This window comes from Diabrotica virgifera, chromosome 1, assembly GCF_917563875.1.
Source record: "Diabrotica virgifera virgifera chromosome 1, PGI_DIABVI_V3a".
Taxonomy (NCBI): domain Eukaryota; kingdom Metazoa; phylum Arthropoda; class Insecta; order Coleoptera; family Chrysomelidae; genus Diabrotica; species Diabrotica virgifera.
In genome coordinates, this window is record NC_065443.1 from 179,402,885 (window position 1) to 179,429,777 (window position 26,893).

Below are 26,893 nucleotides of genomic sequence, written 5' to 3' on the forward strand. Positions count from 1 at the left end.
TATTTATTCTAAGGGACTTTCGGCCCTCGGTAATAATTTAGTCTTTCATTCTGCGTTTAAATTTTTCGAAAATATTTATGGGTTTTTTCAGGATTCGAAAAAAATGAACACAATGTCTGTGGTAATATTTTCCAAATCTATCTTTGTCTTACAACGCACTCAGTCGAATATAATGTCAGTCAGACAGTGACAATCATGCAGTGACAATTTTAAATATTTGACATGGCATCGGGAATATTTTGAGTTGTTGATTAAATAATATTAATATATAGTGTATTTGATAAATAATTGATTTAAGACGTGAACTTAATAAAAAGTTATTTATTGTGTATTATTTGTGGAAGATCCAAGCAGAGAATTCATCAGGATAATATATTCTGTGATCCAAATCCAAGTATTTTGTTGTTCAAAAAAATGTTCAAAATTGTAAGTATTCCATAGTAACAATATATTATTAAAAAATCACTTTAACACTTTTCCTCTTTTCTCTATTGAGTATTAGTTTTTTTTGTACATATAAATTATTACAATCACTGAATACATAGTTAGTGAAAAAATTATCACATTTATTAACTGAATTAATAATTTGCAATTATACAAACAACAGTTATCCAAGAACATTAAAAATCCATCTCTTTAAGTTAATGATGACATTTTTAAGTAGAATGACATTCTAGTAATGTTTACATATCCATACCAGTGTGAATTTTACTACACGTAACTTGCCGTGTTAAGACAGAAAAAGTAGGGATAGCCGTAAAATATTTGCGAATTATGTACCGATGGCCTTAATATTTTCTGTTTGAATTTAAAAAAAAAATATGGAACCTTATTAATATATTTAAATGCGGTAAAACTGGATATCTATTTGTTATCAGCTTGCTAATTGGTCTATTATGGCGTTCGTGTTGCTCCACGCCTCAACAGCTAGGAGGGCCCACAACACGTTTATTTCCTAACCTCAACAATGTATTACTAATATGGAGAGTGGAGAATGAGTACCGAAATAAACAGCTGATGTTTCGAAAATTAACATCCTATTGTTTATATCTTCGCCGTACATGCCGGTCAACTTTGACCGGTTGTGTCTAAGGAACCACTCATCGCAATTAAACGTTTTTTCATTTAAAATACGCATCCTGCCTCGCTCTTTCCAATACCGTTTTCATAATTTAATTTAATAATTGCTGAGATATTCTATTTGTTTATAAGCCAAAAAACTGTTTATAATTTTAAAATATTTCTGAGGCCGCTTAAATAGTCCAATTTCAATTCTGTGAAGTATATTAGATGGGTATAGTGCCTTTTTATACAAAAATCATAGTCGGAGAGATAGAAGCGGATTTTGCTCGTTATAAGTAATATGGACAAACTATACGGGGATGTATTGAATTAGTTGTGCACATGACTTTACCCAACGGGCGGAAACCAGAGTGGAGGACGAGGGTAGTTATAAGGGGCAATGTCGCGGTTTTTATTATTTTTTTTGTGACGCTCATGATCGAGATAGTGCACCAAAATTTGGGAATAAGTAGGTAAGCACGTAACTAAGTACAATCTCCAGGGTCGGAACGCTGCGAGGCCGACAAAGGGGTGGGGGCAGGGGTGAATATAAAAATTATAAGGGGTTTTTTGTGACGTTCGGGAACGAGATAGTGCACCAAAATTTGGAAATAAGTAGACCATGGCATAACTAAGTAAAATCTCCAGAGGCGGAAACCAGAGCGGCGGATGAGGGTAGTTATAAGAGGTGAAAGTCGCGGTTTTTATTATTTTTTTGTGATGCTCATGATCGAGATAGTGCAGCAACATTTGGGAAAAAGTAAGTCATAATGTAGCTAAGCAAAATCTCTATGGGCGGAACACTGCGTTGGGGAGGGGTGAATATATAAATTATAAGGGGTTTTTTGTGATTTTCGTGATCGAGATGCACTATCACAAAAAAATAATAAAAACCGCGACTTTGACCCCTTATAACTACCCTCATCCGCCGCTCTGGTTTCCGCCTCTGGAGATTTTACTTAGTTATGTCATGGTCTACTTATTCCCAAATTTTGGTGCATTATCTCGATCACGAACGTCACAAAAAACTCTCATAATTTTTATATTCACCCCTGCCCCCACCCCTTTGTCCACCACGCAGCGTTCCGCCCTTGTAGATTTGGCTTAGTTACATCATGACTCATGACCTACTCATTCCTAAATTTTGGTGCACTATCTCGATCATGAGCGTCACAAAAAAATAATAAAAACCGCGACTTCGACCCCTTATAACTACCCTCGTCCGCCGCTCTGGTTTCCGCCTCTGGAGATTTTACTTAGTTATGTGATGTTCTACTTATTCCCAAATTTTGGTGCACTATCTCGATCCCGAACGTCAACAAAAACCCCTTTATATTTATATTCACCCCTACCCCCACCCCTTTGTCGGCCACGCAGCGTTCCGCCCCTGGAGATTTTACTTAGTTACTTCATGACCTACTTATTCCCAAATTTTGATGCACTCTCGGATCATGAGCGTCACAAAAAAAAATAAAAACCGCGACTTTGACCCCTTCTAACTACTCTCGTCCCCCACTCGGGTTTCCGCCCGTTGGGTAAATTCATGTAGACAACTAATTCAACATATCCCGTATAGTTTGTCCATACTACTTATCACGAGTAAAATCCGCTCCCAGCTCTTAGACTAATTGGAAAAGACTGTAAGACTTGTACACACTTCTAAGTAGGTCAAAACGGCAAACAGGTGTATGTTCTCAAAAAACTTACACACTATCAAAAGTTTTTTGAGAACATACACCTGTTTGCCTTTTTTGACCTCTTAGACTAATAGTTATTCGTATGTATCATAATTATTATGGTTATTATAGCGATTTTAAATTTTTAATTAACAGTTAAATTGTTGTTAAAATGTTCATTCAATTTCCATCGGCTTTCATTGGAAATATAATCTATACCAAAAGAGCTTTTATGTCACCGAGTTATTTAATTATTGATGGCTAATTACTTACCTAAAATTTTATTTGAAAATTAAAGATTTGTTGGAAAAACCCGCATTTTCCGAGGAAATTTTTCGTCGAAGTAAATCGGGAAAAACATGTCTCTATGCAGAATTTAATTACGGTTAATTTTTATTTGGGTGTTTTTAGTGTAAAGTTAAAATCTTTGGAGTTATAGAGCAATAATTGAAAAAAATTTCGGGGCGCCATTTTGTTTATCAAAAAAGTAACACACTGTCTGCGGACTTTGCATACCTATATTATTAATATATAGAATCATAAGATTCGATTCCAGTAATAAATTTGCTGGTAAATAACTTTTCCTTGAATTTTGCTAATTAGCCCAGAGAATATTGTTTAGGTATGTTATTTTTTTATTAAAAGAGTGTTGTAAAAAAAAACTGGTTTATTCGAAAAATTCGGTAATCCGAAATAGATCCGGTCCTAATTAGTTCGGATAACAGAGAATCCAATGTATATAGTAACTTAAAGTCATACTTTATCAGTATCAGGCGGTCATCGAAACGTTACGCTTGCAACTGCAACAGAAATTTTCAAAAGTAATTCCTACTGCCTCAGTAAGCGGAATACAGTTACGGCCATTATCTCATCGCTTTTAATGTATGTCGCAGTTGCAGACGCAACGTCAAGAAGTAATTCCAGATCACGTCCTGTAATTCCTAAAAACCATTACAAATTAGAGAACTAAAAGTTAAAAATCACTTCTCAAGTAGTAGTAACTCCAAACTAAAAGCCCTGAAATCACAAAACATAACTTAAACGGTCATGTGAACTTAAAAATATAATCGAGATAAAAATAAATTGCTCAGGATAGCTAGGAATTGAAGAAAGGATGGGACTATGTCTAGCAATCTACACTGATGGTTAAATACATAAGTTTTATCTAACCACATGTTTATTACAAACATTTTCACACTTTTAACAAAATTAAAAAATAAATTAAAAAACCTGTAACTAATAATTGTTTGTTTCATAGCTCAGAATGAACTGAGTGCATATGTCGAGCAGATAAATCTGGAGCATGTAAAAACACACCTTCAGCTGTTTGCCAATGCACCGATCCTGTAGATGAGCGTACTCCAATTACTTCCATTTGACCATTAATTGGTCTACCAAAAGTTCTACCTGATACAGACAGATACATGTCTGTGTCTACATGTTTAAACATTATACTTTCATCCCTTTGCCAACTGTCACCTGAAATAAAAATATGTCCAGTGTTAGAAAAATTACACTATTATCTAAAAACAAAATAAAACGACTTAAGGCTGTGGGTACATAATTCGCAAATATTTTACGTGTATCCCTACTTTTTCTGTCTTTACACGGCAAATTACGTGTAGTAAAATTCACACTGGTATGGATATGTAAACATTACTAGAATGTCATTCTACTTGAAAATGTCATCATTAATTTAAAGAGATGGCTTTTGAATGTTGTTGGATAACTGTTATTTTTATAATTGCAAATTATTAATTCAGTTAATAAATGTGATAATTTTTTCACTAACTATGTATTCAGTGATTGTAATAATTTATTTGTACAACAAATACTAATACTCAATCGAGAAAAGAGGAAAAGTGTTAAAGTGATTTTTAATAATACAGTGGAACCCCGATAAGTCGGCCCCCGATAACCCGGAACTCCGGCTAACCCGGACGGATTTTTATCAGACAAACATTTCAACAATAAAAATGTATTGCTGTTACAAAATCTCGTGAACCTAATTCATTCATTTGGTGACGTCAATATACGAACGAAACGATTGATGAATCCGACATTACTGAAAATATCAGGGTGCAGATGGGACCCTGTCGCGCAATTCGCAGCAAATAAAATAGTCGTATGTTTTTGGCTTCATTTTATTTCGGTTATACATACGCATTTTCAAGGTTCACGAGGTTTTGTACCAACTCTATGTAATATAATATTTGAGAGATAATGGAACCGGATTGAACTACATATAGCATAGTAAAAATGACTCATGGTACACCACATTCATTGTCGAAAACAACAGGAACCTGTATTATCCTTTATTTTTTTGAAACTGTCTGTGTTAGCATTGTTTAGAAAAGACTATTAAAATTCTTTTTTGAACAATGGTTCTAGTCATCACTGTTATTAAATAACATAACATCAGAGACGGTATTGTGTGTAGTAAAGTCGTATTATTGTTCGCTTCCGTTTTGTAATCGTTCGTAAAGGGCCTAGCCGGGTAAGATGGTGAAAAGTGCCCCCAGCTCGATTTAAATTCCATATAGGCCAATTTTTAACACATATAGAGGAACTCACTTTCTGAAATTTTTAGCCCCCTAGGTGGTCACGTGACCCCCCTAGAGCCTAATTAGGCTTTTTATGTTTTTATTTTTTATCTCAGGCGCATCAAGAGCTAGCCAAAAACTTTATTAAAAAAAGTTGTAAGTTCCAAAAAGATCTATAAGAAAAACATTTTTTTTAATTTTTTGGCGGGAAATTCGAATTTTTATAACAATTTTAAACTTTTAAATGACTCTGAAAAAAAAACTAAGACACTCGTTTTTACGAAAATTAATTATAATGTGTATTTTTGCACAATCTTTCACCCTGAATTTTTTCAGACTTTTAAAATTGGTGAAACGTACCTTTAAAAATAAAAAACCGCATTTTTTCAGTTTTTTTTTTGTATTTTGAAACAATTTTGTACATATTTTTCAAAAAAGGTAACACTGTTACTAGAATAGGTAAAAAACTGAAAAATAATTGGGGTTTGCTTAATAAAAATTTTTTTGTAAAGCCATCCATTTTCAAAATACAGGGCATTGAAGAAAACAAAATTTTACACATTTTTTACGATTTTGCTGAAACTACTGGCAACATTGTAATAAAACTTGGCGGGATTTAAGAGCTGGTTATTGTGCATATTTTGACATACAATTAATGATTTGATATTCATCATTGGCTCGCATAGGGGTAATGGTCTGAACTTTTTAAAGAATAAAGATAGTACGCCACTGACATATTTCAAATTAACAATCGTTTTTTAATTTCTCGTTCAATTTGTGACAAAAAATGTATCTTCTTATTTTTTCATACGACGCGCCATTTTTATTCAAAAAATAAAAGATCTTAACCCTTACAAAGTATTCGAACTTCTAGTAGTTTCTACATCTACATACATAATAAACTCACATCCATTATCAAAATTAATTCGAATACTTTGGAAGCGTTAAGATATTTTATTTTTTGCAGCAAAACAGCGCGTCGTATGAAAAAATGAGAAGATAGATTTTTTTATTGCAAATTGAACGAGGAATTCAAAAATGATTGTTAATTTGAAATATGTCAGTGGCGTACTATCTTTTTTTCTTTGAAAAGTTCAGACCACTACCCCTATGCGCGCCAATGATGAATATTAAATCCTTAGTTGTATGTCAAAACATGCACAATAACTACCTCTTAAAACCCGCCAAGTTTTATTACAATGTTGCCAGTAGTTTCGGCAAAATCGTAAAAAATATGTAAAATTTTTTACGTTACAAAAAATTTTTTTGAAGCAAATCCCAATTATTTTTCAGTTTTTTACCTATTCTAGTGACGGTGTTAAATTTTTTGAAAAATATGTATAAAATTGTATCAAAAAAACGAAAAAAAAAAACCGAAAAAATGCGGTTTTTTATTTTTAAAGGTACGTTTCACCAATTTTAAAAATCTGAAAAAATTCAGGGTGAAAGATTGTGCAAAAATACACATTATAATTAATTTTCGTAAAAACGAGTGTCTTAGTTTTTTTTCAGATTTATTTAAAAGTTTAAAATTGTTCTAAAAATTCGAATTTCCCGCCAAAAAAATAAAAAAAAAATTTCATATAGATCTTTTTAAAACTTACAACTTTTTTAAATAAAGTTTTTGGCTAGCTCTTAATGCGGCTGAGATAAAAAATAAAAACATAAAAAGCCTAATTAGGCTCTAGGGGGGTCACGTGACCACCTAGGGGGCTAAAAATTTCAGAAAGTGAGTTCTTCTATATGTGCTAAAAAGTGGCCTATATGGAATTTAGATTGGGTTGGGGGCACTTTTCACCATCTTACCCGGCTATGCCCTTTATTCAGATTTTGTGTTTGCGTGTCTTTTGTCTATAAGGGCAACAAAACGTAAAAATGTTGTAGTGACAATGGAAAAGAAACTAGAAGCATTAAGTAGAATTGATAAAGGTGAATCTTGCAGCATTATATTATGGTGTCGGTACATCTACAGTATCGGATTGGAAGAAAAATAGAACTAAAATCGAAGAATTTTTTTTTTCAAAATGATAACAAAAGACAGTTTAATCGGTGCAAAGCTAATAAAGCTAAGAATGAGACTTTTGACGACGCTTTGTATGTGTGGTTTTGTGTGGAATGCGAACGTGGTTTACCAGTGTCTGTGTGACAATTATAACGGAGTTTATCTGTAAGCATACCATATTTTATTAATTTTTACCATTTTCTCCGGCTAACCCGGATTTTCGATAACCCGGATCGGCCGCGGTCCCAATTAATCCAAGTTAACGGGGTTCCACTGTATATTGTTATGGAACGCTTACAATTTTGAACATCTTTAACAACAAAATACTTGGATCACAGAATATATTATTCTGATGTATTCTCTGCTTGGATCTTCCACAAATAATACACAATAAATAACTTTTTATTAAGTTCACGTCTTAAATCAATTATCTATCAAATACACTATATATCAATAATATTTAATCAATAACACAAAATATTCCCGATGCAATGTCAAATATTTAAAATTGTCACTGATTGTCAGTGTCTGACTGACAATGTTATGCTGACAATATTATATTCGGCTGAGTGCGTTGTAAGACAAAGATAGATTTGGAAAATATTACCACGGCATTGTGTTTATTTTTTTCGAATCCTGAAAAAACCAATAAATATTTTTGAAAAATTTAAAGGCAGAATGAAAGACTAAATTATTACTGAGGGCCGAAAGTCCCTTAGAATAAATAAAAAGTTTATTTTGAATGAGATATTTGAAAATAAAAATCACATTAAATTTTCTCTTAGTTTTTCACCCCTGTAACTTATTAAAATAAACATTATAGAAGTTCTCAGCGACTTTCGGCCCTCGCTAATAACGTAATCTTTCATTCTGCGTTTAAATTTTTCAAAAATATTTATTAGTTTTCTCAGGATTCGAAAAAAATGAATCCCCATTTGAATAGCATTGCAGCCGAAAATACGTACCGATCCTCTTAATTATAGTTATTAAGGTACCAAGGGTATTATAAGGATAATAACGCTTGAGGTATATACGTTGACCGAAAGCGTTATATCTATAATACCCGTGGTGCCTTCAACGCTTAATGTCCGACTAAATTCTTCTTTATATGCAAAAAATTTGAATGAATTTTGAATTAATTAGTTTTCAAATAAGTATATTTAGCAGCAATAGTCGTAACGTAATTGTGGTAACCATAGTTTTACTTAGGTTTTTGTTTGTCAACTTGACAGTATTTAACTAGTTATTTAAATTTAATGCCCAAGGGCGTTATTTTTCAAATTAACGCCCTAGGGCATTATATCATATTTAACTGACTTCGAAATCATGTCATTATTTGTCAAATAATATACCAGTCGTTATACCAGACATTATAGTTATTAAGGTACCAAGGGTATTATAAGCACAATAACGCTTAAGGTCAATGGTGTATATACCGAGGGCCTATGGCCCGAGGTATATAAATTGACCGAAAGCGTTATTAGCTATAATACCCGTGGTGCCTTCAACGATTAATGTCCGACTTAATTCTTCTTTATATGCAAAAAATTTGAATTAATTTTGAATTATTTAGTTTTTAAATAAGTACATTTACCAGCAATAGTCGTAACGTAATTGTGCTAACCATAGTTTTACTTAGGTTTTTATTTGTCAACTTGACAGTAATTAACTATGTAGTTATTTAAATTTAATGCCCAAGGGCGTTACTTTTCAAAATAACGCCTTAGGGCATTATATCATAGGGAAGACCTGGGAGACTTTGGACATGAGGAGACAATGGACGCATTCATATTTCCCGCTCTATTAAGCCTTGGTTTTCTCGAAAGCGGCACCGACAAACTGTGACCGTAACACTGCGATGAATGACGTCATAAAAAACTGTACCACGCAAAATAATTGTAGGATTCTTAAAAGACAATCGTAATAAAAGTCCGTGTGATGTTTAACAGTTTTAATTAATAAAATAGATAACTAAATGATTGATACTATTAAATTGACGAAATGTAAAAGTGTTTGTGTAATTGCGACCAAAATTTTACGAGTTCTCACAAAAGAAACTGTCTTTGAAATAATCGCGTTTATCTACTTAATATATGACCGGCTTGTCAATATATAAGTATGTAAAATAAAAATGGTATACATTTTTATTTTATAGCCGTATTACTCCGTAGAGTAACTAGGTGTATTTTTCCGTTGGAACTTTACCAGCTGCAGACGGGGGATGTGAATTGCATAGTGTAGAATTTCTTCCCTCTCGTCTTCACTGCAGCATCCATTTGACTTGCAAATTGTAGAAGTCTTGGAGGTGTCACCAGGAAAGTGTACCAATAAGTTTTCAATTTAAAAATCTTTTAGTAAGATTTTTAATATTTTCAATATTAATAATTTACTATTAGGATTGAAAACTACTTCGTCATATAAGTATGTCTTAAACATCGTCCCTTCGATTATTGCCAAATATAATGTCTTTCCTCAGAATCTCAAAATCGACGGACTCGCCTGAATTTTTTCATCGCTTGAATTATAGCTCACACTTTTAGCTCATAACTCATATATTTTTCCTCGGCTGGAGTTGTTTTCTTGCGAATGTAATAAACTGGATGAAGTTTATTATGGTTTTCCAATCTTTGTAAAAGACACGCTCCATAGCCATAACTGCTGGCGTCTGTAGTCTGTATGCAATTCTGTTTCTATCTCTTCTTGATAAATCTCTAACACAGGTTGATTAATCGGTAGTTCTCTCTATATAATGCTCCTAATAAACCCTTGAAACACCGTAGGCCTATTACTCAATCCAAACTGACATCGACTCTCGTTTCTCAGCATCTCTCTATCTTCATCAAATTATTTAATTATCTCCTGTTCTATGATCTCCTTCATCCTCAAATCTTCTTTGTTCTTCATCTTCGTTCCGAACAGTGCTTCAAACGGCGTCGAATTTATGCTTCTTTGATAAGTTGCATTAAAGAAATGTTGCGACTTATGAATGTGTTTATACCACTTCGTCGGTTCCTCTAGACTGAGTTTAGTTAATACTGGGATTAACGTTCTATTGATGCGTTCTACTTGTCCATTGCCTCTTGGTATGCCTGTTGTAATTTTTACATGTTTTATATCTTCACTTTCGCAATAGTCTTCGAATTCCTCAATATCCGTCTTTATTTTTTTATCTTCTGTATGGTTCAGCTGAAAATCATTATTGACTGTCGTCTCGCTAATTATTGTACCTCTCCTTATAAAAGTGCCTACTCTTTTTTACATAAAATTATTCCGTCTTCGGTTATTGTAACCTTCACTTGTCTCAGTATATTGTTTCCGAGAATAATTTCAACGTCTAGTGCTCCTTTTGGAATAACATGAAACAAAATATTAAAATCCTCTCCTTGAATCTCCACCAATTTATTAAATGGACTTAAAGTTTTAACTCTCGTACCTCCTAATCCATTTAAATCTAATACGTTTTGTGAAAGAATCACGTCATCAAAATATTTTTCAAAAATATCCCCTCTTACTGAACTGATGTCACTTCCTGTATCCAATAATGCACGTAGTGATGTTTTTCCAAACTTCAATGTCACCGAGTTTTTATACCCCAACTCAATAACATTTACATGCCCAGAAGTTGATGCATTCTTTTCTCTGTCAGTGCATCTAGAAGAGATGTGTCCAAACTGATGGCATTGAAAATATTTCACTCCCTTGGCTTTGTCAGGACAATCTTTCGATCTGTGTCCCTGACTTCCACAATTGAAACATTTTTCTTCCTTTTTATTACTACTTTGAGGCGCTCTTCTTTCATCTCGTCTTACTTCCTCGTTCGTCCACGTCTTTTTATGCGTCTCGGTTTTAACTGTATTTTGAATTAAATAAATTACATACATTCTTCTTTTTTTCAAATAATTTAATTAAAAACTTTTTTTGGACACCCTGTATAAATAATTATGTAAATGTTTATATTACTGAATAGAGAATTGAAGAACCTTTCAAATGAGCTAGCACACGACCCCTATTCTCATTAAAAAAAACATCTATTACGTCATCACGCCCAGATGGATGACGTCACTAGTATACCATATATGCCACAATATCATAACTTAAAAATAAAAATCGCCCTGTTCCGGGATTTCTGTTGCAAAAAACTCTTCGGGATTTCATCAATCGATGTTTAAAGAATATCTACCTACCTTGGCAACATCCAAATTTTCAGTTTTTCACATAGTTTTTGAGGGTTAAAAATGGCCGATTTCGCAATTTTTCCATTTTTAATCGCTTATAATGTCAAAAACTATCAACTTTAGAGAAAAGTCACTAAAGACCTTTTCTCTTTGGAATGATCCAAAAAAACCTAAAAAAAAAACTTTGTTCCATGCAAAAAAAAATAATTTTAGGAAAAAAACAAAAAAAACGTTTAAAAAATTTTTGACCCACTTTTGGTCTTGGCAACATGCAAATTTGTTAAAAGGGGTCCTTTTTGAGTAAGATTGTGCAAAAAATCTGAATCAGAATATTTTTCCTAGCGGATGCGCAGTGGCTTTCGGGACTATACGCTGGTTCAGAGGACGAAGTGATTGAACGTATTTGTTCATTTTTGAACGACTCCAATTTTGAAGACGAAAATGACGATGAAGACCGAAGACGCTAGCGACGATGACGTTTATCACAAGGAAAACAGTAAAGACGTTACCGAAGACGATGGCTATTGGGACCGTGCAAGTTCGGCAAAGCGACCCCTATTTCTACGCTCTATACTAAAATTCGCACTTTTAATTATATTGGCCAATTATATTAGTCCTGGTTACTGGATAATTGTCAAGGCCATAGTCCAAAAAAATAATAAGAAGAAAAAATAATATTCAGGTTATGTTATGAAAACGTCAACAATTATATGTAGTAAATAAAATTAGTTATTAAAATGCAGTACTGCAAGCAAAATAAAATTAATTAAATTTACCTTTATATAATAATTGCATATCATATCAATATTGTGGAGCAATATATAATTTTTCTGCTTCATTGACAGAAGGTATGAAATATACGTCAATTTGACAATTTCAATTGACAATATGAATTATTTAAGATAGTTGCAATATTTCTCCGCGACTCGCGCAGGGTCGTTTCTCGTTTCCCCTTCCAAGTACTTGCACACCGCGAATAATGACGACAACGACGCAAATATGTAGTGACAAAGACGCTTATCACGAGGAATTAGGTAAAGACGTTACCGACGACGATAATAATGATGACGATATGGAGGATAAAAGGACGACGGATTTATATACGAGGAATATATCAAAATCAAACAAAATGACGAGAGGTAGACTGAATGATACATTTGCCTTAACTTAGGTTCAGAGAGTTAAAACTTTAGGTTCATTTAATAAATTGGTGGAGATTCAAGGAGAGGATTTTAATATTTTGTTTCATGTTATTCCAAAAGGAGCACTAGACGTTGAAATTATTCTCGGAAACAATATATTGAGACAAGCAGAGGTTACAATAACCGAAGACGGAATAATTTTATGTAAAAAAAGAGTAGACACTTCTATAAGGAGAAGTACAATAATTAGCGAGACGACAGTCAATAATGATTTTCAGCTGAACCATACAGAAGATAAAAAATAAAGATGGATATAGAGGAATTCGAAGACTATTGCGAAAGTGAAGATATAAAACATGTAAAAATTACAACAGGCGTACCAAGAGGCAATGGACAAGTAGAACGCATCAATAGAATGTTAATCCCAGTATTAACTAAACTCAGTCTAGAGGAACCGACGAAGTGGTATAAACACATTCATAAGTCGCAACAGTTCTTTAATGCAACTTATCAAAGAAGCATAAATTTGACGCTGTTTGAAGTACTGTTTGGAACGAAGATGAAGAACAAAGAAGATTTAAGGATGAAGGAGATCATAGAACAGGAGATAATTAAACAATTTGATGAAGATAGAGAGATGTTAAGAAACAAGAGTCGATGTCAGTTTGGATTGAGTAATAGGCCTACAGTGTTTCAAGGGTCTATTAGGAGCATTATATATAGAGAACTACCGATTAATCAACCTGTATTAGAGATTTATCAAGAAGAGATAGAAACAGAATTGCATACAGACGCCAGCAGTTATGGCTATGGAGCGTGTTTTTTACAAAGATCGGAAAACCATAATAAACTTCACCCAGTTTATTACATTAGCAAGAAGACACCTCCAGCCGAGGAAAAATATATGAGTTATGAGCTAAAAGTGTTAGCTATAATTCAAGCAATGAAAAAATTTCTTTTTTTTTCTACTCGGAATCAAATTTAAAAAATATACAGATTGTTTCGCATTCACGAAGAGGTGACAAATGCTTTAAAACTTTTTTAATGTAATTGTTTAAGGCAAGAGGCTAACAAAGGCATAGCAGCAAAATTCTTCTTGACCAAAATTCATATTTTTTGACGTACCTCATATAAAATTGATAAAGTTTGATATACAGTGGAACCTCGATAAGGCGGATTTATCGGGACCGCGGCCGATCCGGGTTATCGAAAAATCCGGGCTAGCCGGAGAATATGGTAAAAATTAATAAAAGCACATATCAATAATAAACAAATACACATTATAATTGCAAAAACATAAAATACATACGCACAATACCTCTAAATTACTTACAGTTGTATACAGCAGTGCTTCCCAAACTGTGCGTCACGACGCCCTGGGGCGTCGCGTGTCAGAGCGGACTTTTAATACAGAAAATATATTTATTAACATACTTATATCCTGCAATTGGCAGATAAAATTACTGGGTTTCAGAATAAGTTGCTCTTATGGAAGAGAAAATTAGAAGATCAAGAAATTGACTGTTTGCCTGCTTTATAAGGTATTCTACAAAAAAAACTCGATAGAAATCCTCGATCCCTCTTTAAAAAATATGTTTACACAACACTTGCTATCATTGAGCGAACACTTTGAGAAATATTTTCCCGAAGATCTGGAGTAATTAATATGGCTGGGTCGGAAACCCTTTCCAGTTATCTATGTTATCGACACTTTCAAAAGAGGAAGAAGAACAACTGACAGAATTGTCCTGTGATTCCAGCCTAAAGCTTCAATATGACAAGGACACATTGTTTGAATTTTGGAGCTCAGTTTCTCATGAATGTCATGCCATCAGCACTGCAACATTAAAGGTTTTATTACCATTTACGACTTCGTACTTGTGCGAAACGGAATTTTCTGCAGTGACAGTATTAAAAACAAGTACAGGTCAAACATAAACTTAGAAAAATAAATGAGAGTGGTAATTTCCAAACTGGAGCCCCGGTTTCATAAGCTGTGCTCAAAAAAGCAAGCACATCCGTCACGTTAACCAAACAGTTACATAAAAAATATCCCTTTTTATTTTTGGGCCTATTTTTTGATTTCGTTCTTAATTTCTAATAAAATTATAAATGTTCAAATAGTTTTTTTTTTGGTACTTACTAAAATTGGTAAATTTTCTTGGGGGTTGGGTTGAGGGGCGTCGCAAAAAAATTCCAAAGTTTCAAGGGCGTCACAGTACGAATAAGTTTGGGAAGCCCTGGTATACAGTATTGTTTATTGGTACAAAACTCAGTCAAAGTGAAAAAAATGTTTATTTTGTCTGATGAAAATCAGTCCGGGTTAGCCAGACTTCCGGGTTATCAGAGGCCAACTTATTGGGGTTCTACTGTACCTACCTAGGTATGACGATTATATCTTAAGTTTTAGACCATGCAGAGCTTTTTATAAAGAATAACTTTTTTTCGTAAACTTAATAATAAGAGTTGTCATAAATGAAAATGATGTTGGGTATCAGTAGCTAATTTGAGAATTTTTTTTTTAATTAGAAGGATGTAATTGTTATTAGAACATAGCTTTTAATTCCAAGCAACTTTTCATAATAACATTTTTCAATATTGTCTAAAATAGGTACTTTACTCTTGAGCAAAATTCATATTTTTTTACATACCCTACCAACAAGAATGTCCTGTTCTTTAAGTATCTTAAATTAAAATTTGGCCTCTTCTCAAATTTTCTTAATAACCAAAAAATTACCTGAACATATAACCATCCAGTTATCTCCGGAATCTCCTTCCCCATTGTCTCCATAGCAACTAATTTCCTGATTACTACTCAAAGGACTAGAAAAATGATGTGAATGTAAATTCTTTTTGGTATCTACATGCTCTAATCTGATGGTCGAACCACATTTAATCGGCGTCCCTCTTTCTAAGCTTTTTCCAGTAGCTGGTTTTACCAACCAATGACTGTTAATATCTTCTTGAACTTCAGTCCCTGTAACCGATTGTTGTCCACTACCTGTTCCATACTTTACATCATGTGAATGTAGTCTTACTCTATAATCTGTATTTAAAAGTTTTACCACCGAGCCACATGTTACATACTTTTGTGAAGAAGCTACAAAAGATAATCTGTAAAGTTTATGTTTATAAAAAATTTAATTAACTCTTACCGTGGATTTCACGAAATCCATGAATTACATAAATAAACAGCGTTAATAATACACCTTTTCTTAGATGCAACATCTTGTTTGTTATTTAAACTATGAATACCAGGAAATTACACGTATAAATTTTAAACACCTCTACCAACACATCGTCCACATCCTCACCCTTCGTAAGTCGGTGACGGTGAGTTTGTTCAAGTTCAAATTATAGGGCTTTTCATTCACAGTCATTTGTTTCGAGCTTCTGTCATGTGTCACATAATATTAATATCTCTACGTCATACGTTATTGATACAAACCGATGATACCTTGCCTTAGACAAGGAAAAAAGAGAGGACGGGTAACACTCATTTAACACACACGTTCCAAAAGTGAAGCCGGTTTTTGGTTTGTTTGTCACCAGAAACATGGCGGTCACGTCAAAAATAACAATGGGTTGCCAGTGGTGGGTGTTCGTTGAAGGTTAAAATTTCATAAAAAATAAAGTAAATCATCATCTAAAATTCGTAATAAAAACATATGTATGTATTGAAACATATGTACGTAATATGAGAAACTTAATAAAACATTTACCGTACACAAATTCTTCATTTTAAATACATTTCATGTTTTTATTTTAAATACTCAATGCATAACAATACCCCAAAGATACGTCGATGATCAAAATCTCTGGTGTCAGTTTGGCTTCACTTTTGGTCATAGGATTACTCGTCCTCTCTCTTTCCTTGTCTAAGGATGATACAGTCCAAAGACGTATGACGTAGATATATTAATATTATGTGACACATGACAGAAGCTCGAAACAAATGACAATCGATGAAAAGCCCTATTACCCTGTATTTGAGTTTGTTTGAATCAGGGCCTGCTGGTAGATTCCGTGCACTGTAGATATCTACAGTCGCTTTCTGTCGATGGCAATTGTCATAAAAATATTTGAATTTTTAGTTTTAATTCAAATATTTTCTTGTTTTACTAAGTGCCACTTCAGCATCAATTAGAGTATAACCTAGCAAAACTAGAAAATAATTCAATTAAAGCTAAAAATTCAAATATTTTCATGACACGTGACATCGATAGAAGGCGACTGTAGATATCTACAGTGCACGGAATCCAGAGGACCTGGATTCCGTGCACTGTAGATATCTACACGTCGCTTTCTGTCGATGTCAATTTTCGTAAAAATATATTAATTTTTAGCTTTAATTGAATTATTTTCTAGTTTTGCTAGGTTATACTCTAATTGATGCTGAAGTGACACTTAGTAAAACAAGAAAATATTTGAATTAAAACTAAAAATTCAAATATATTGACATTGATATAAAGCGATCGGCGCGATGTCAATATATTTTAATTTTTAGTTTTAATTCAAATATTTTCTTGTTTTACTAAGTGTCACTTCAGCATCAATTAGAGTATAACCTAGCAAAACTAGAAAATAATTCAATTAAAGCTAAAAATTCAAATATTTTTACGAAAATTGACATCGATAGAAAGCGACGTGTAGATATCTACAGTGCACGGAATCTAGGCCCGTTTGAATTTTGAATGGTTTGGTTTGACACGAGAAGCTAAGTCTGACGTCACAAATGCCACAAAATTGGGAGGAGCTTATATTGGCTCCAAACAATTTTGTTTGTAACCTTAAATGTTCATAAGGATTTTTTCATTTATGTGCTTTGTGTGGCAAAATAAGACTTCATTTAGGTATTTCGTTAAAGAAACGTGTTAATTAAGAGATTTTTATTCGTTTTTGCTCAGGTGGTTTTTATTCCTTAGTGATTGAAAATAAATATAACCTCAAAACTGTTTACATTCTAATCATTGCATTAAATTAACTCACCTGGGCAAAAACGAATAAAAATCTCTTAATTGGCACGTTTCTTTAACTAAATACCTAAATGAAAAGTCTTATTTTGTCACACAAACCACGTAAACAATAAATTAAAAATTCCTTATGAGTGTTTAACATTATAAACAGAATTGTTTGGAGCCAAATATAAGCTCCTCCCAATTTTGTGACGTCAAGACTTAGGCTGTCCATTCGCACACTTTAACCAACGTTGCCAATTGTACGCGTCCCAGTCAGTGCGCGGTAAATTTAAAAGAGACGATGTATGGTGCCAGCACACAAACATGAAATTAATGATAAATATGAAGTAATATAATAATTTAATTATTAAAGGTAGTAATATAAAGTTCTAGTCAATATAAAGTTCAAAACATAAGTTTATTCAAGCTTTTAAGCGATGTACAAAAAGTAAAAGTTTATATAAAATTTCCATACCTAAATTGTATTTGCGTAGTGATAAAAAATAGTGTTTGTCAAACTAAGTAGGTATGTAATATCTAAGGCTTAAGGAATACAATAAAACGAACTATATAGTCGTAAAAGTACCTACTCATTAATTTATTTTGAAAACATGAGGTTGGTCAAGAGCAATCAAACAATTAAAAAAATACCTCTAATACAAAGTATAGAAATACTTGAATTAATGCTAATATACAGGCTGTTATAACAAAAAAAAAAATAAGCGATCGATAATGGCCATTTACAGTAAATTAAAAAAAATATGATTGATTTAAAAATTATGGCCTTCTATGGAAAGTTTTTGTTATCATTGGGGTTTAAAATGTTTTTCACTCAATAACAACCTTGTAGAGCACCGGTTCAAGTTAAACGTTGTTTTTTTTATAACTCTTTAGTAAGCTTTGTCCATCAAATTGTACAATTTTCCATGACAATAAAATATATTTCTATCATGAGTTATCTATTTGTTAAACCCAAGCATTGATTATTAATACAAAATATTAATATGATCAATATTAATCTCACAATCTTCTTCTTCCTGCTGTGCCTATCCATAACAAATATTGGCGATCATCATGGTAATCTTCACTTTATCTGCAGCAATGCCAAAAAGCTGCACAGCTGTTGTGTTGCATTGCATTCCTATCTTAACCGTACTGCAATCCCAGTGTGAATTTCATGTTAGATGTAACATATAAGGTACTCGCCAGAGTCATAAGAAGCAGATTGGAAAGGCACTTAAATGAGCAGGTTGGTGAATACCAGGGAGGATTCAAAAAGGGCAGATCCACCATAGATCAAATATTTGTATTGAAAATGATTCAGAGCAGTACTTACGAGCAACAGTTAAAGCTAAAGTTCTGAGAATCTTTAACCAGGTTGTTCTTCTTCTTCTTTATACCTCGCTTTCCAAATATTTTTCCTTGCAGAATGGCATATCTGGATTCAAGGTGGTTAGTACCTCTCGGTTCTTACCCATTCTTCTAAGGACCTCCTCAGTTGTGGCCCGATCAGTCCATGGGCTTTTAAGAATTCTCCGATCTAACCACATCTCAAATGCTTCCAATTTTTGGCACATATCTTCGTTCAAGGTCCATGATTCAACAATCGACCCATAGAAGTTGTCAAACAAATAAAATATTTGGGAATCATTATTGATAATTTATTAACATTAAAAACGGTTTATTGATTACAGTTAATTTATTTAAACTTTATTACGGAAATTACCGTAATAATAATGTTTATTCATCATAAATATAACAATATACATAAAATAATAAATTATAAAATCTTCATGAGACTAAAAACACATCAAAGTGTATAGTTCATAAGAATATACATAGGAAGCCACAAGGAAATAAACCTGCATGTAGCTATAGCCCAAAGTAATTCCTTTTGTTTATCCAAATCTTCACTAGTCAAACCTCTTTGTGTTAAGTTCCAGCAGTTTCTCCTTTTTATACATTTACAATATCTGGTGTTAGTGGTGTTTGTTCCTAAAAATAAATACATCAATAAAAACTCTACCCTAATAGCACACGACGTCCAATGGACGTCCAAAATAGGTCCATTTTTGGTCCTAACGTCCATGGACTATAAATGGACGTCCCACGTTGGACGTCCTTCGGAAGGAATAAATATGGACGTCCTTTGGACGTCCGACTTTGGACGTCCTTCGGACGGAATAAAAATGGACGTCCTTTGGACGTCCGACTTTGGACGTCCTTCGGAAGGAATAAATATGGACGTCCTTTGGACGTCCGACGTTGGACGTCCTTCGGACGGAATAAAAATGGACGTCCTTTGGACGTCCGACGTTGGACGTCCTTCGGTGGACTAAATATGTACGTCCTTCGGACGTCCGATGTTGGACGTCCTTCGGGTGGAATAAATATGAACGTCCTTTGGACGTCCATATACTGGACGAAATACGGACGTTTTATGAACGCTTCCCTAATAGCACACGACGTCCAAAATAGGTCCATTTTTGGTCCTAACGTCCATGGACTATAAATGGACGTTCTTTGGACGTCCGGCGTTGGACGTCCTTCGGTGGACTAAATATGTACGTCCTTCGGACGTCCGACGTTGGACGTCCTTCGGTGGACTAAATATGTACGTCCTTCGGACGTCCGATGTTGGACGTCCTTCGGGTGGAATAAATATGAACGTCCTTTGGACGTCCGTACTGGACGAAATACGGACGTTTGCTGATCGTCTATATTGGACATATTATACGAATTACGGGATAAAATAGCAAAATAATTCAATAAAATATTTTATGTTAATAAAATAGTTTACATCGAAAAGATAATTATATTTAATTCAAAATTGCACAGTTTAATATTCTAAACATGTTTTTGTTTTTTTTTTTGTAAAGTGTGAAAATCTTATTTGTAAATTATTTGTTACAATGTTTTATTATTCTAGTTACCAAGATCACATAAGTTTGCTAATTAATTCTAGTAAGCAAAAATATAATTTTTATCAATGTATCCGTACTACAAATGAATCTTAAGAGCATCTTTTTGAAGTTGAATATACGTGCTCAAAATAGGTCCAGTCTTAGTCCTAATGTCTATGGACTATAAATGGATGTCCTTTGGACGTCCGACGTTAGACGTACTTCGGGTGGAATAAATATGAATACGGTGGACTAAATATGTACGTCCTTCGGACGTCCGATGGTGGACGTCCGATGGTGGAATAAATACGAACGTCCTTTGGACGTCCGTACTGGACGAAATACGGACTTTTTGTGGACGTCTGAAAATCACCCCCACTACTTGGTTCCTCTGTTGACAAAACTATAGCGATAGGCGATAGATTTTCGATTCACCCACCGATATCAGTATCAGTTCGAAGTTGGAGAGTTGATCTCTCAGTCGTTGTCGTCGTTAGGGCTCCGCGTAGAGTTTTATTCATTAACCACTGATTTTCATAATGTAAGAAATTATATTATATACGAATTAAAGTGTAATATACTTATACATATACTATATATTACGTAAAACTATGAAGACGCTGTTTCACAACATAACACAGAGTCCGACCGCCTCATCGGGCCATTTAGAGCATCAATGCATAAGTCCATCCAATGGATTATTATGTGCCCCTTTGACATAGGCGCACAACATTTTAATCTACCACCCTGAGGATTCCTGCTCCTGGAGATTTTCTGAAGTGCCGAAACAGTCTATGTTCCTGATTCCTCGATCAGATGAGAAGTTTTCGGAGCCATCAACCCCAGACAGCTACTGGAGCTCCACGTTGCAGCCAGTCACTTCTTGGTAAGTGAACGCCAAAGAGGAAGCATTCAGACTCTGCTGCTACCACCGTCTGGACATAGCCTATCGATTCCTGATGGCCTAGAGGACAAACTCGCCGAGAATGGTGGACAAAACCACCAGCCAGGACAACTGGTATCCAAACATTGGTATTATTTACGTTTTTTATTACATTTACATATTTTTTCATGCTCTTTGATATATTTCTTATGCTTTCTGGTATATTTTTCATACATTTTTCAATCTTATGGGTGTTTGGTAAAGAATGGGCCATAGCTTAACCTTGGATTACTGAGCTTAAAATAGGTCGATTTAAGCTAACTTACTTTAGTACGAAAGATGATAATAACCGAAATACAGGGTGTCAAATTTAAACTTTTATTTTATTCTTGATTATTTCCTGGGCAATACATCATTTTTGGTGTTGAATTTAGATTTCTTGTCCCAAAAAACCCCCGCTTACCAAATTTCGTGATATTATCCCATGCTTGTTAGGAAATATTCAAGAATAAATAAAATAAAAGTTTAAATTTGACACCTTGTATTTCGGTTATTATCAACTTTAGTACTAATGTAAGTTAACTTAAATCGACCTATTTTACCCTCCGAAATCTAAGGTTAATCTATGGCCTATTCTTTACCAAACACTCTGTATAAGTACATAATTGCATTCTAGCCAATCTTTTTGATTTTCTATAAAGTATAGACTTCCTTGAATTTTTACTGCAATGTAACTTCTTGGATTTGAATTTAAAATTTATTGTTAAAGGAAATTTCCGCTAGCTCGGTGGCCCCTGTGTTCGTCTTACTACTTACCTCTACCCAACGGTTCTTTTGTCAAACAGATTGGGTTGGTATGTACCTGGTAAGCAAAAGGTATTTATCTCAGTATTTTATAATCTATTTATAATATTGAAATATCTAAGCGAAGGCGGATGAAAAAAAATTAGACAAAAGTTGAATGATTATTATAATATTATAATATAATATTACACTATATAATAAGTATACATAGATAGAATATTTTCTTTTTAAGAAATTGTCCATTATCTCCAAATGAGCAAGGTGTCGATTTGAAATATATGTATAATATACAGCCCATTACGCACCACCTTAAAAATTGAGCATTTTTGATGTCTCGAATTTCCTAAACCAGTTGTCCCATCTAGGTGATTTTTTTTATAATATCCTCCTTAAGGTGATACAGTAGCGATCAACAGGTAGCAAAAACGCGTTCCAAGATTGCGGCTGTAATTTTGAATATTTTTTCGAGATATTTGGCACACGTATTCGTAATATAATAAAGAATGGCGGTACAGAGCCCAATTTGAAAAATATATTAATATGTGGAAATTACTCTGTAATTAAATACAATATTAAAAAAACAAGCCTGTACCGCCATTAAGAAGAACAAAAAATACACTTTCTTCAAATAAACTTTTTTATGCGATGCCTAGATTTTGTGTCATTTTGGAACTACTAAAATTTTTTATTTCATTAGTAGTTCCAAAATGACACAACATCTAGGCATTGGATAAAAAAGTTTATTTGAAGAAAGTGTATTTTTTTGTTCTTCTTAATGGCGGTACAGGCTCGTTTTTTTAATATTGTATTTAATTACAGAGTAATTTTCACATATTATTATATTTTTCAAATTGGGCTCTGTACCGCCATTCTTTATTATATTACGAATGCGTGTGCCAAATATCTCAAAAAAATATTCAAAATTACAGCCGCAATCTTGGAACGCGTTTTCGCTACCTGTTGCTCGCTACTGTTTCCTCTTAAGCTTGTCATGCACGGGGAGCTATATACTGTAATATATATTATATCACATCGCTCTCTATAGTAATGAGTGAGCCTGCACACACGGAACCATTAGTTCCGTGTGCCACATCAATATTGTATGAGGGTTGTTTGTCTCGTTAATTTATTGACTAATACGAGACCTGGTCTATTATGCGCCACTGTTTGGTCTGTGAGCACAGTGGGGTCCCAGTATAGCTTGTAGTTGCCATCCTCAAGCATACTCTCAGGGACGTATTGATAATATGGGAGATGGTCGGTTTGGAGATATGGTTTTATTATTATTATTATTATTAATTATTATTGTAGTACCATTTAAACACAACGTTTTAAAAACTTTTTTGCCTGTTATTGCTTTTTCGAAAAGTTAATTTTTATCGAAATATTTTGAATATTTGTCAAATCCACCACATATTTGTATATGGTTAAGTACCATTATGGAGACTTGGTAATATTATGCAAACTTATTTATGCTTTACATTTTTAGGTATATTTTGAACCATATTAAAAAAGAAGCCAGATCTCGATAAAACGTGCCTTATCGAAAAAAATACAAAGAGGCAAAAAAGTTTTAAAAACATTCTGTTTAACTAATGGTACCTCAGTAATAGTTTAATTGGAACGTACACATTCAAAATTACTGAATAGAGAATTGAAAACCCTTTCAACTGAGGTGCCACACAACCCCTATTCCCATTTAAAAAAATCATTGATTACGTCATCACGCTCAGATGGATGACATCACTAGTATGAAATATATGTCAAAAAGTTGTAATTTAAACACAAAAATCGACCTGTTTCCGGATTTTTCTCTATAGTCGTCCATTTTAGAGAAAATTAATTTATTCCATAATTTAGGACCTCTCTGTATATATTATATCACATCGCTCTCTATAGTAATGAGTGAGCCTGCACATACGGAACCATTTGTTTCCTGTCTGCAGGCTCACTCATTACTATAGAGAGCGATATGATATAATATACATATATTACAGCATAGCTCCCTGTGCATGACAAGCTTAAGGAGGTAACCTATAGCCTAGGCTATAATATTATAAAAAAATCACTTAGATGGGACAACAGGTTTAGGAAATACGAGACATCAAAAATACCCCATATTTAAGGTGGTGCGTTAATTTCTTGGAGAAGTGTATTGTAATTTAATGTAAATAATGTAATATCCAATAATTGTAATTTAATATAAGATGTAATATAAGTTTCTTAAAAAATATATTTTTTATTTCCCACAATACATTCTTCACAGGTCTAAATATCAACTATAGACGTCCACCGAACGTCCTCCCAGGACGTTAGATGGATGTTCGGCAGCAAGACATTGGACCAAACTGGGACGCCCTATGAAGGCCCAATTGACGTCCACCGAACGTCCCCTTGGACGTTAGGTGGACCTCCATTGGACGTTTGGCAAAGTGGAATTTGGACCAAAATTGGACGTCCTGTTAAGGTCCAATTCACGTCCCCTAGGACGTCCGATTAAGGTCCGATTTACGTCCGATTAAGGTCCAATTTACGTCCAATTAAGGTCCCATTTACGTCCGATTAAGGTCCAATTTACGTCCGATTAAAGTCCAATTTACGTCCGATTAAGGTCCAACTTACGTCCGATTAAGGTCCAATTTACGTCCGATTAAGGTCCAACTTACGTCCGATTAAGGTCCAATTTACGTCCGATTAAGGTCCAAGTTACGTCCGATTAAGGTCCGATTAAGGTCCAATTTACGTCCGATTAAAGTCTAATTTACGTCCGATTAAAGTCCAATTTACGTCCGATTAAGGTCCAATTTACGTCCGATTAAGGTCCAATTTACGTCCGATTAAGGTCCAATTTACGTCCGATTGAGGTCCAATTTACGTCCGATTAAGGTCCAATTTACGTCCGGTTAAGGTACAATTTACGTCCGATTAAGGTCCAATTTACGTCCCCTAGGACGTCCGATTAAGGTCCAATTTACGTCCGATTAAGGTCCAATATACGTCCCCTCGGACCTTAGATGGACGTCCAATGGACGTTCGGTAGCGCGACATTTGGACCAAAATAGGACGTATAAAGGACGTTCCTCGTACGAAAACGGACGTCCAATGGACGTCCCTAAAGTACGTGAAGGACGTCCAATGGACGTCCATTGGACGTCCTTGTGCTATTAGGGTACATTGTGTACCATAAAAAATCATACAAGAATATTTTAATATTATTTAAGAACAGTTGTCATAATAAGACACAACAAAAAGGTATTAAGCGAAATAGAGCTGAAACAGAAAGCTGCTATGTTTGGTCTAATATATAAATGAATGTTGTTCTGAAGCTATTTCCTTGTGGCATTTTTATAATTAAGTATTTTCTATGGGAAATAAGCCACAATTTTACTAAAAAATTAATTTATTAACGAATAATAAATGAATGTAAAACAAAATATATGGAGTGCACATAGTTGAATCAACATGACAATCTGAAGGTAGAAAACAATACCTACAAATATGCCTCCAAATTTCACTACCTAGGCTCAATAATAAATGCAGCAGTAATAAGTGTTTTTATGCATACAAAAACTTAAGGAAAATTAAGTTACTGAATCGTGAGTCTAATACAAAACGGTAATTAGACCAGTGGTCACATATGGATGTGAAACTTGGACCCTCTCAAAGACTGATGAAAATTATCTGAGAATACTTGAGCGCAAAATACTAAGGAAGATATTTGGTCCAACACATTACAGCGATGGTTCATAGAGAATTAAAATGAACCACGAGCTGTATAACTAATGCAGAGCACATATATTGTTAGATTTGTAAAATCTCAAAGACTAAACTGGCTTGATCACTTAGAAAGAATGCCAGATAATCCAGCTGTGAAAGTAATCCAAAGATGGAAGCCCCAAAGAAATAGGCCAAGAGGAGGCCCTATAAAAGATAGATAGATGACAGAGGAAGATCTTAAAACCATGCACATCAGATAGTGTCGAAGGAGTATCTGAAGTATCCGACAGGGTAGAATGGAAAAACGTTGTTAAGCAGGTCAAGACTCACAAAAGGTTGTAGCGCCATTAGAAGAAGAACATTTGAGGACAGTTTAGATTATACCTATGCATTATAAGGCGGTCCAAAACGTAAGCTTTGCATCTAACCATATTGTAATAAACTATATCTTACACTTACATGGTCGAGAGAAGTCTCAACATTATTTTCTTCACTTTTATTTCTTTTATCAGCTATTTCCTTGCGTTCTAGATCACCATTTCTTTTTATTGCCTGCCTTTGGTACACTATGTTTTGGTTTGGAATCCAATCTTCTAATCTTCATTATTTATATCCTCTAAAGTGGCTGGCTTTCCTAATAATTAAGTTTGAATTATTACATATTTATCATTATTTGAAGACATTTAAAAACCTTATTAATTGAATTACATTAAACTTACCACTTATACAATATTCACTGCATACTCTTTCATATTTTAATTTTAGATCTGTTCTCCTTTTTTTGGCTTTTATCCATAGGGCTTTTCATTCACAAATCACAGTCATTTGTTTCGAGCTTCTGTCATGTGGTGGTCATGTGTCACATAATATTAATATATCTACGTCATACGTTATTGGTATATAGCAATGTACACACCAAAGACGTAAGGCGTAGATATATTAATATTATGTGACACATGACAGAAGCTCGAAACAAATGACAATCGATGAAAAGCCCTATTGTTCCCGTTCCCGACTTAGTTATTGTT

The 26,893-nt window shown here is 33.9% G+C and overlaps 1 protein-coding gene and 1 long non-coding RNA gene across 2 annotated transcripts; both read right to left on the bottom strand.

Moving 5' to 3' along the window:
- Positions 1-3,897: 3,897 nt before the first annotated feature.
- On the bottom strand, positions 3,898-16,033 carry LOC126878915 (stromal cell-derived factor 2). The gene is made up of 3 exons (XM_050641805.1): positions 15,756-16,033; positions 15,338-15,700; positions 3,898-4,217 (listed from the first exon to the last, which is right to left on the bottom strand). The coding sequence occupies exons 1-3, from the start codon at positions 15,826-15,828 to the stop codon at positions 3,991-3,993; spliced, it is 663 nt and encodes a 220-aa protein (XP_050497762.1). The 5' UTR covers positions 15,829-16,033; the 3' UTR covers positions 3,898-3,990.
- A 3,342-nt stretch (positions 16,034-19,375) lies between these two features.
- LOC126878920 (uncharacterized) lies at positions 19,376-26,693 on the bottom strand. The gene is made up of 3 exons (XR_007695877.1): positions 26,585-26,693; positions 26,325-26,499; positions 19,376-19,553 (listed from the first exon to the last, which is right to left on the bottom strand). It is a non-coding gene; the product is annotated as an uncharacterized LOC126878920 (long non-coding RNA).
- Positions 26,694-26,893: the final 200 nt, after the last annotated feature.

Bases quoted from the DNA above. Each gene is read 5' to 3' on its own strand.
- LOC126878915 (XM_050641805.1), bottom strand. From the start codon at position 15,828: ATGTTGCATCTAAGAAAAGGTGTATTATTAACGCTGTTTATTTATGTA. The intron at 15,701-15,755 runs GTAAGAGTTAAT...TATCTTTTGTAG, and splicing joins TGGATTTCGTGAAATCCACG to CTTCTTCACAAAAGTATGTA. The intron at 4,218-15,337 runs GTAATTTTTTGG...TTTTTATTTCAG, and splicing joins CTGGATGGTTATATGTTCAG to GTGACAGTTGGCAAAGGGAT.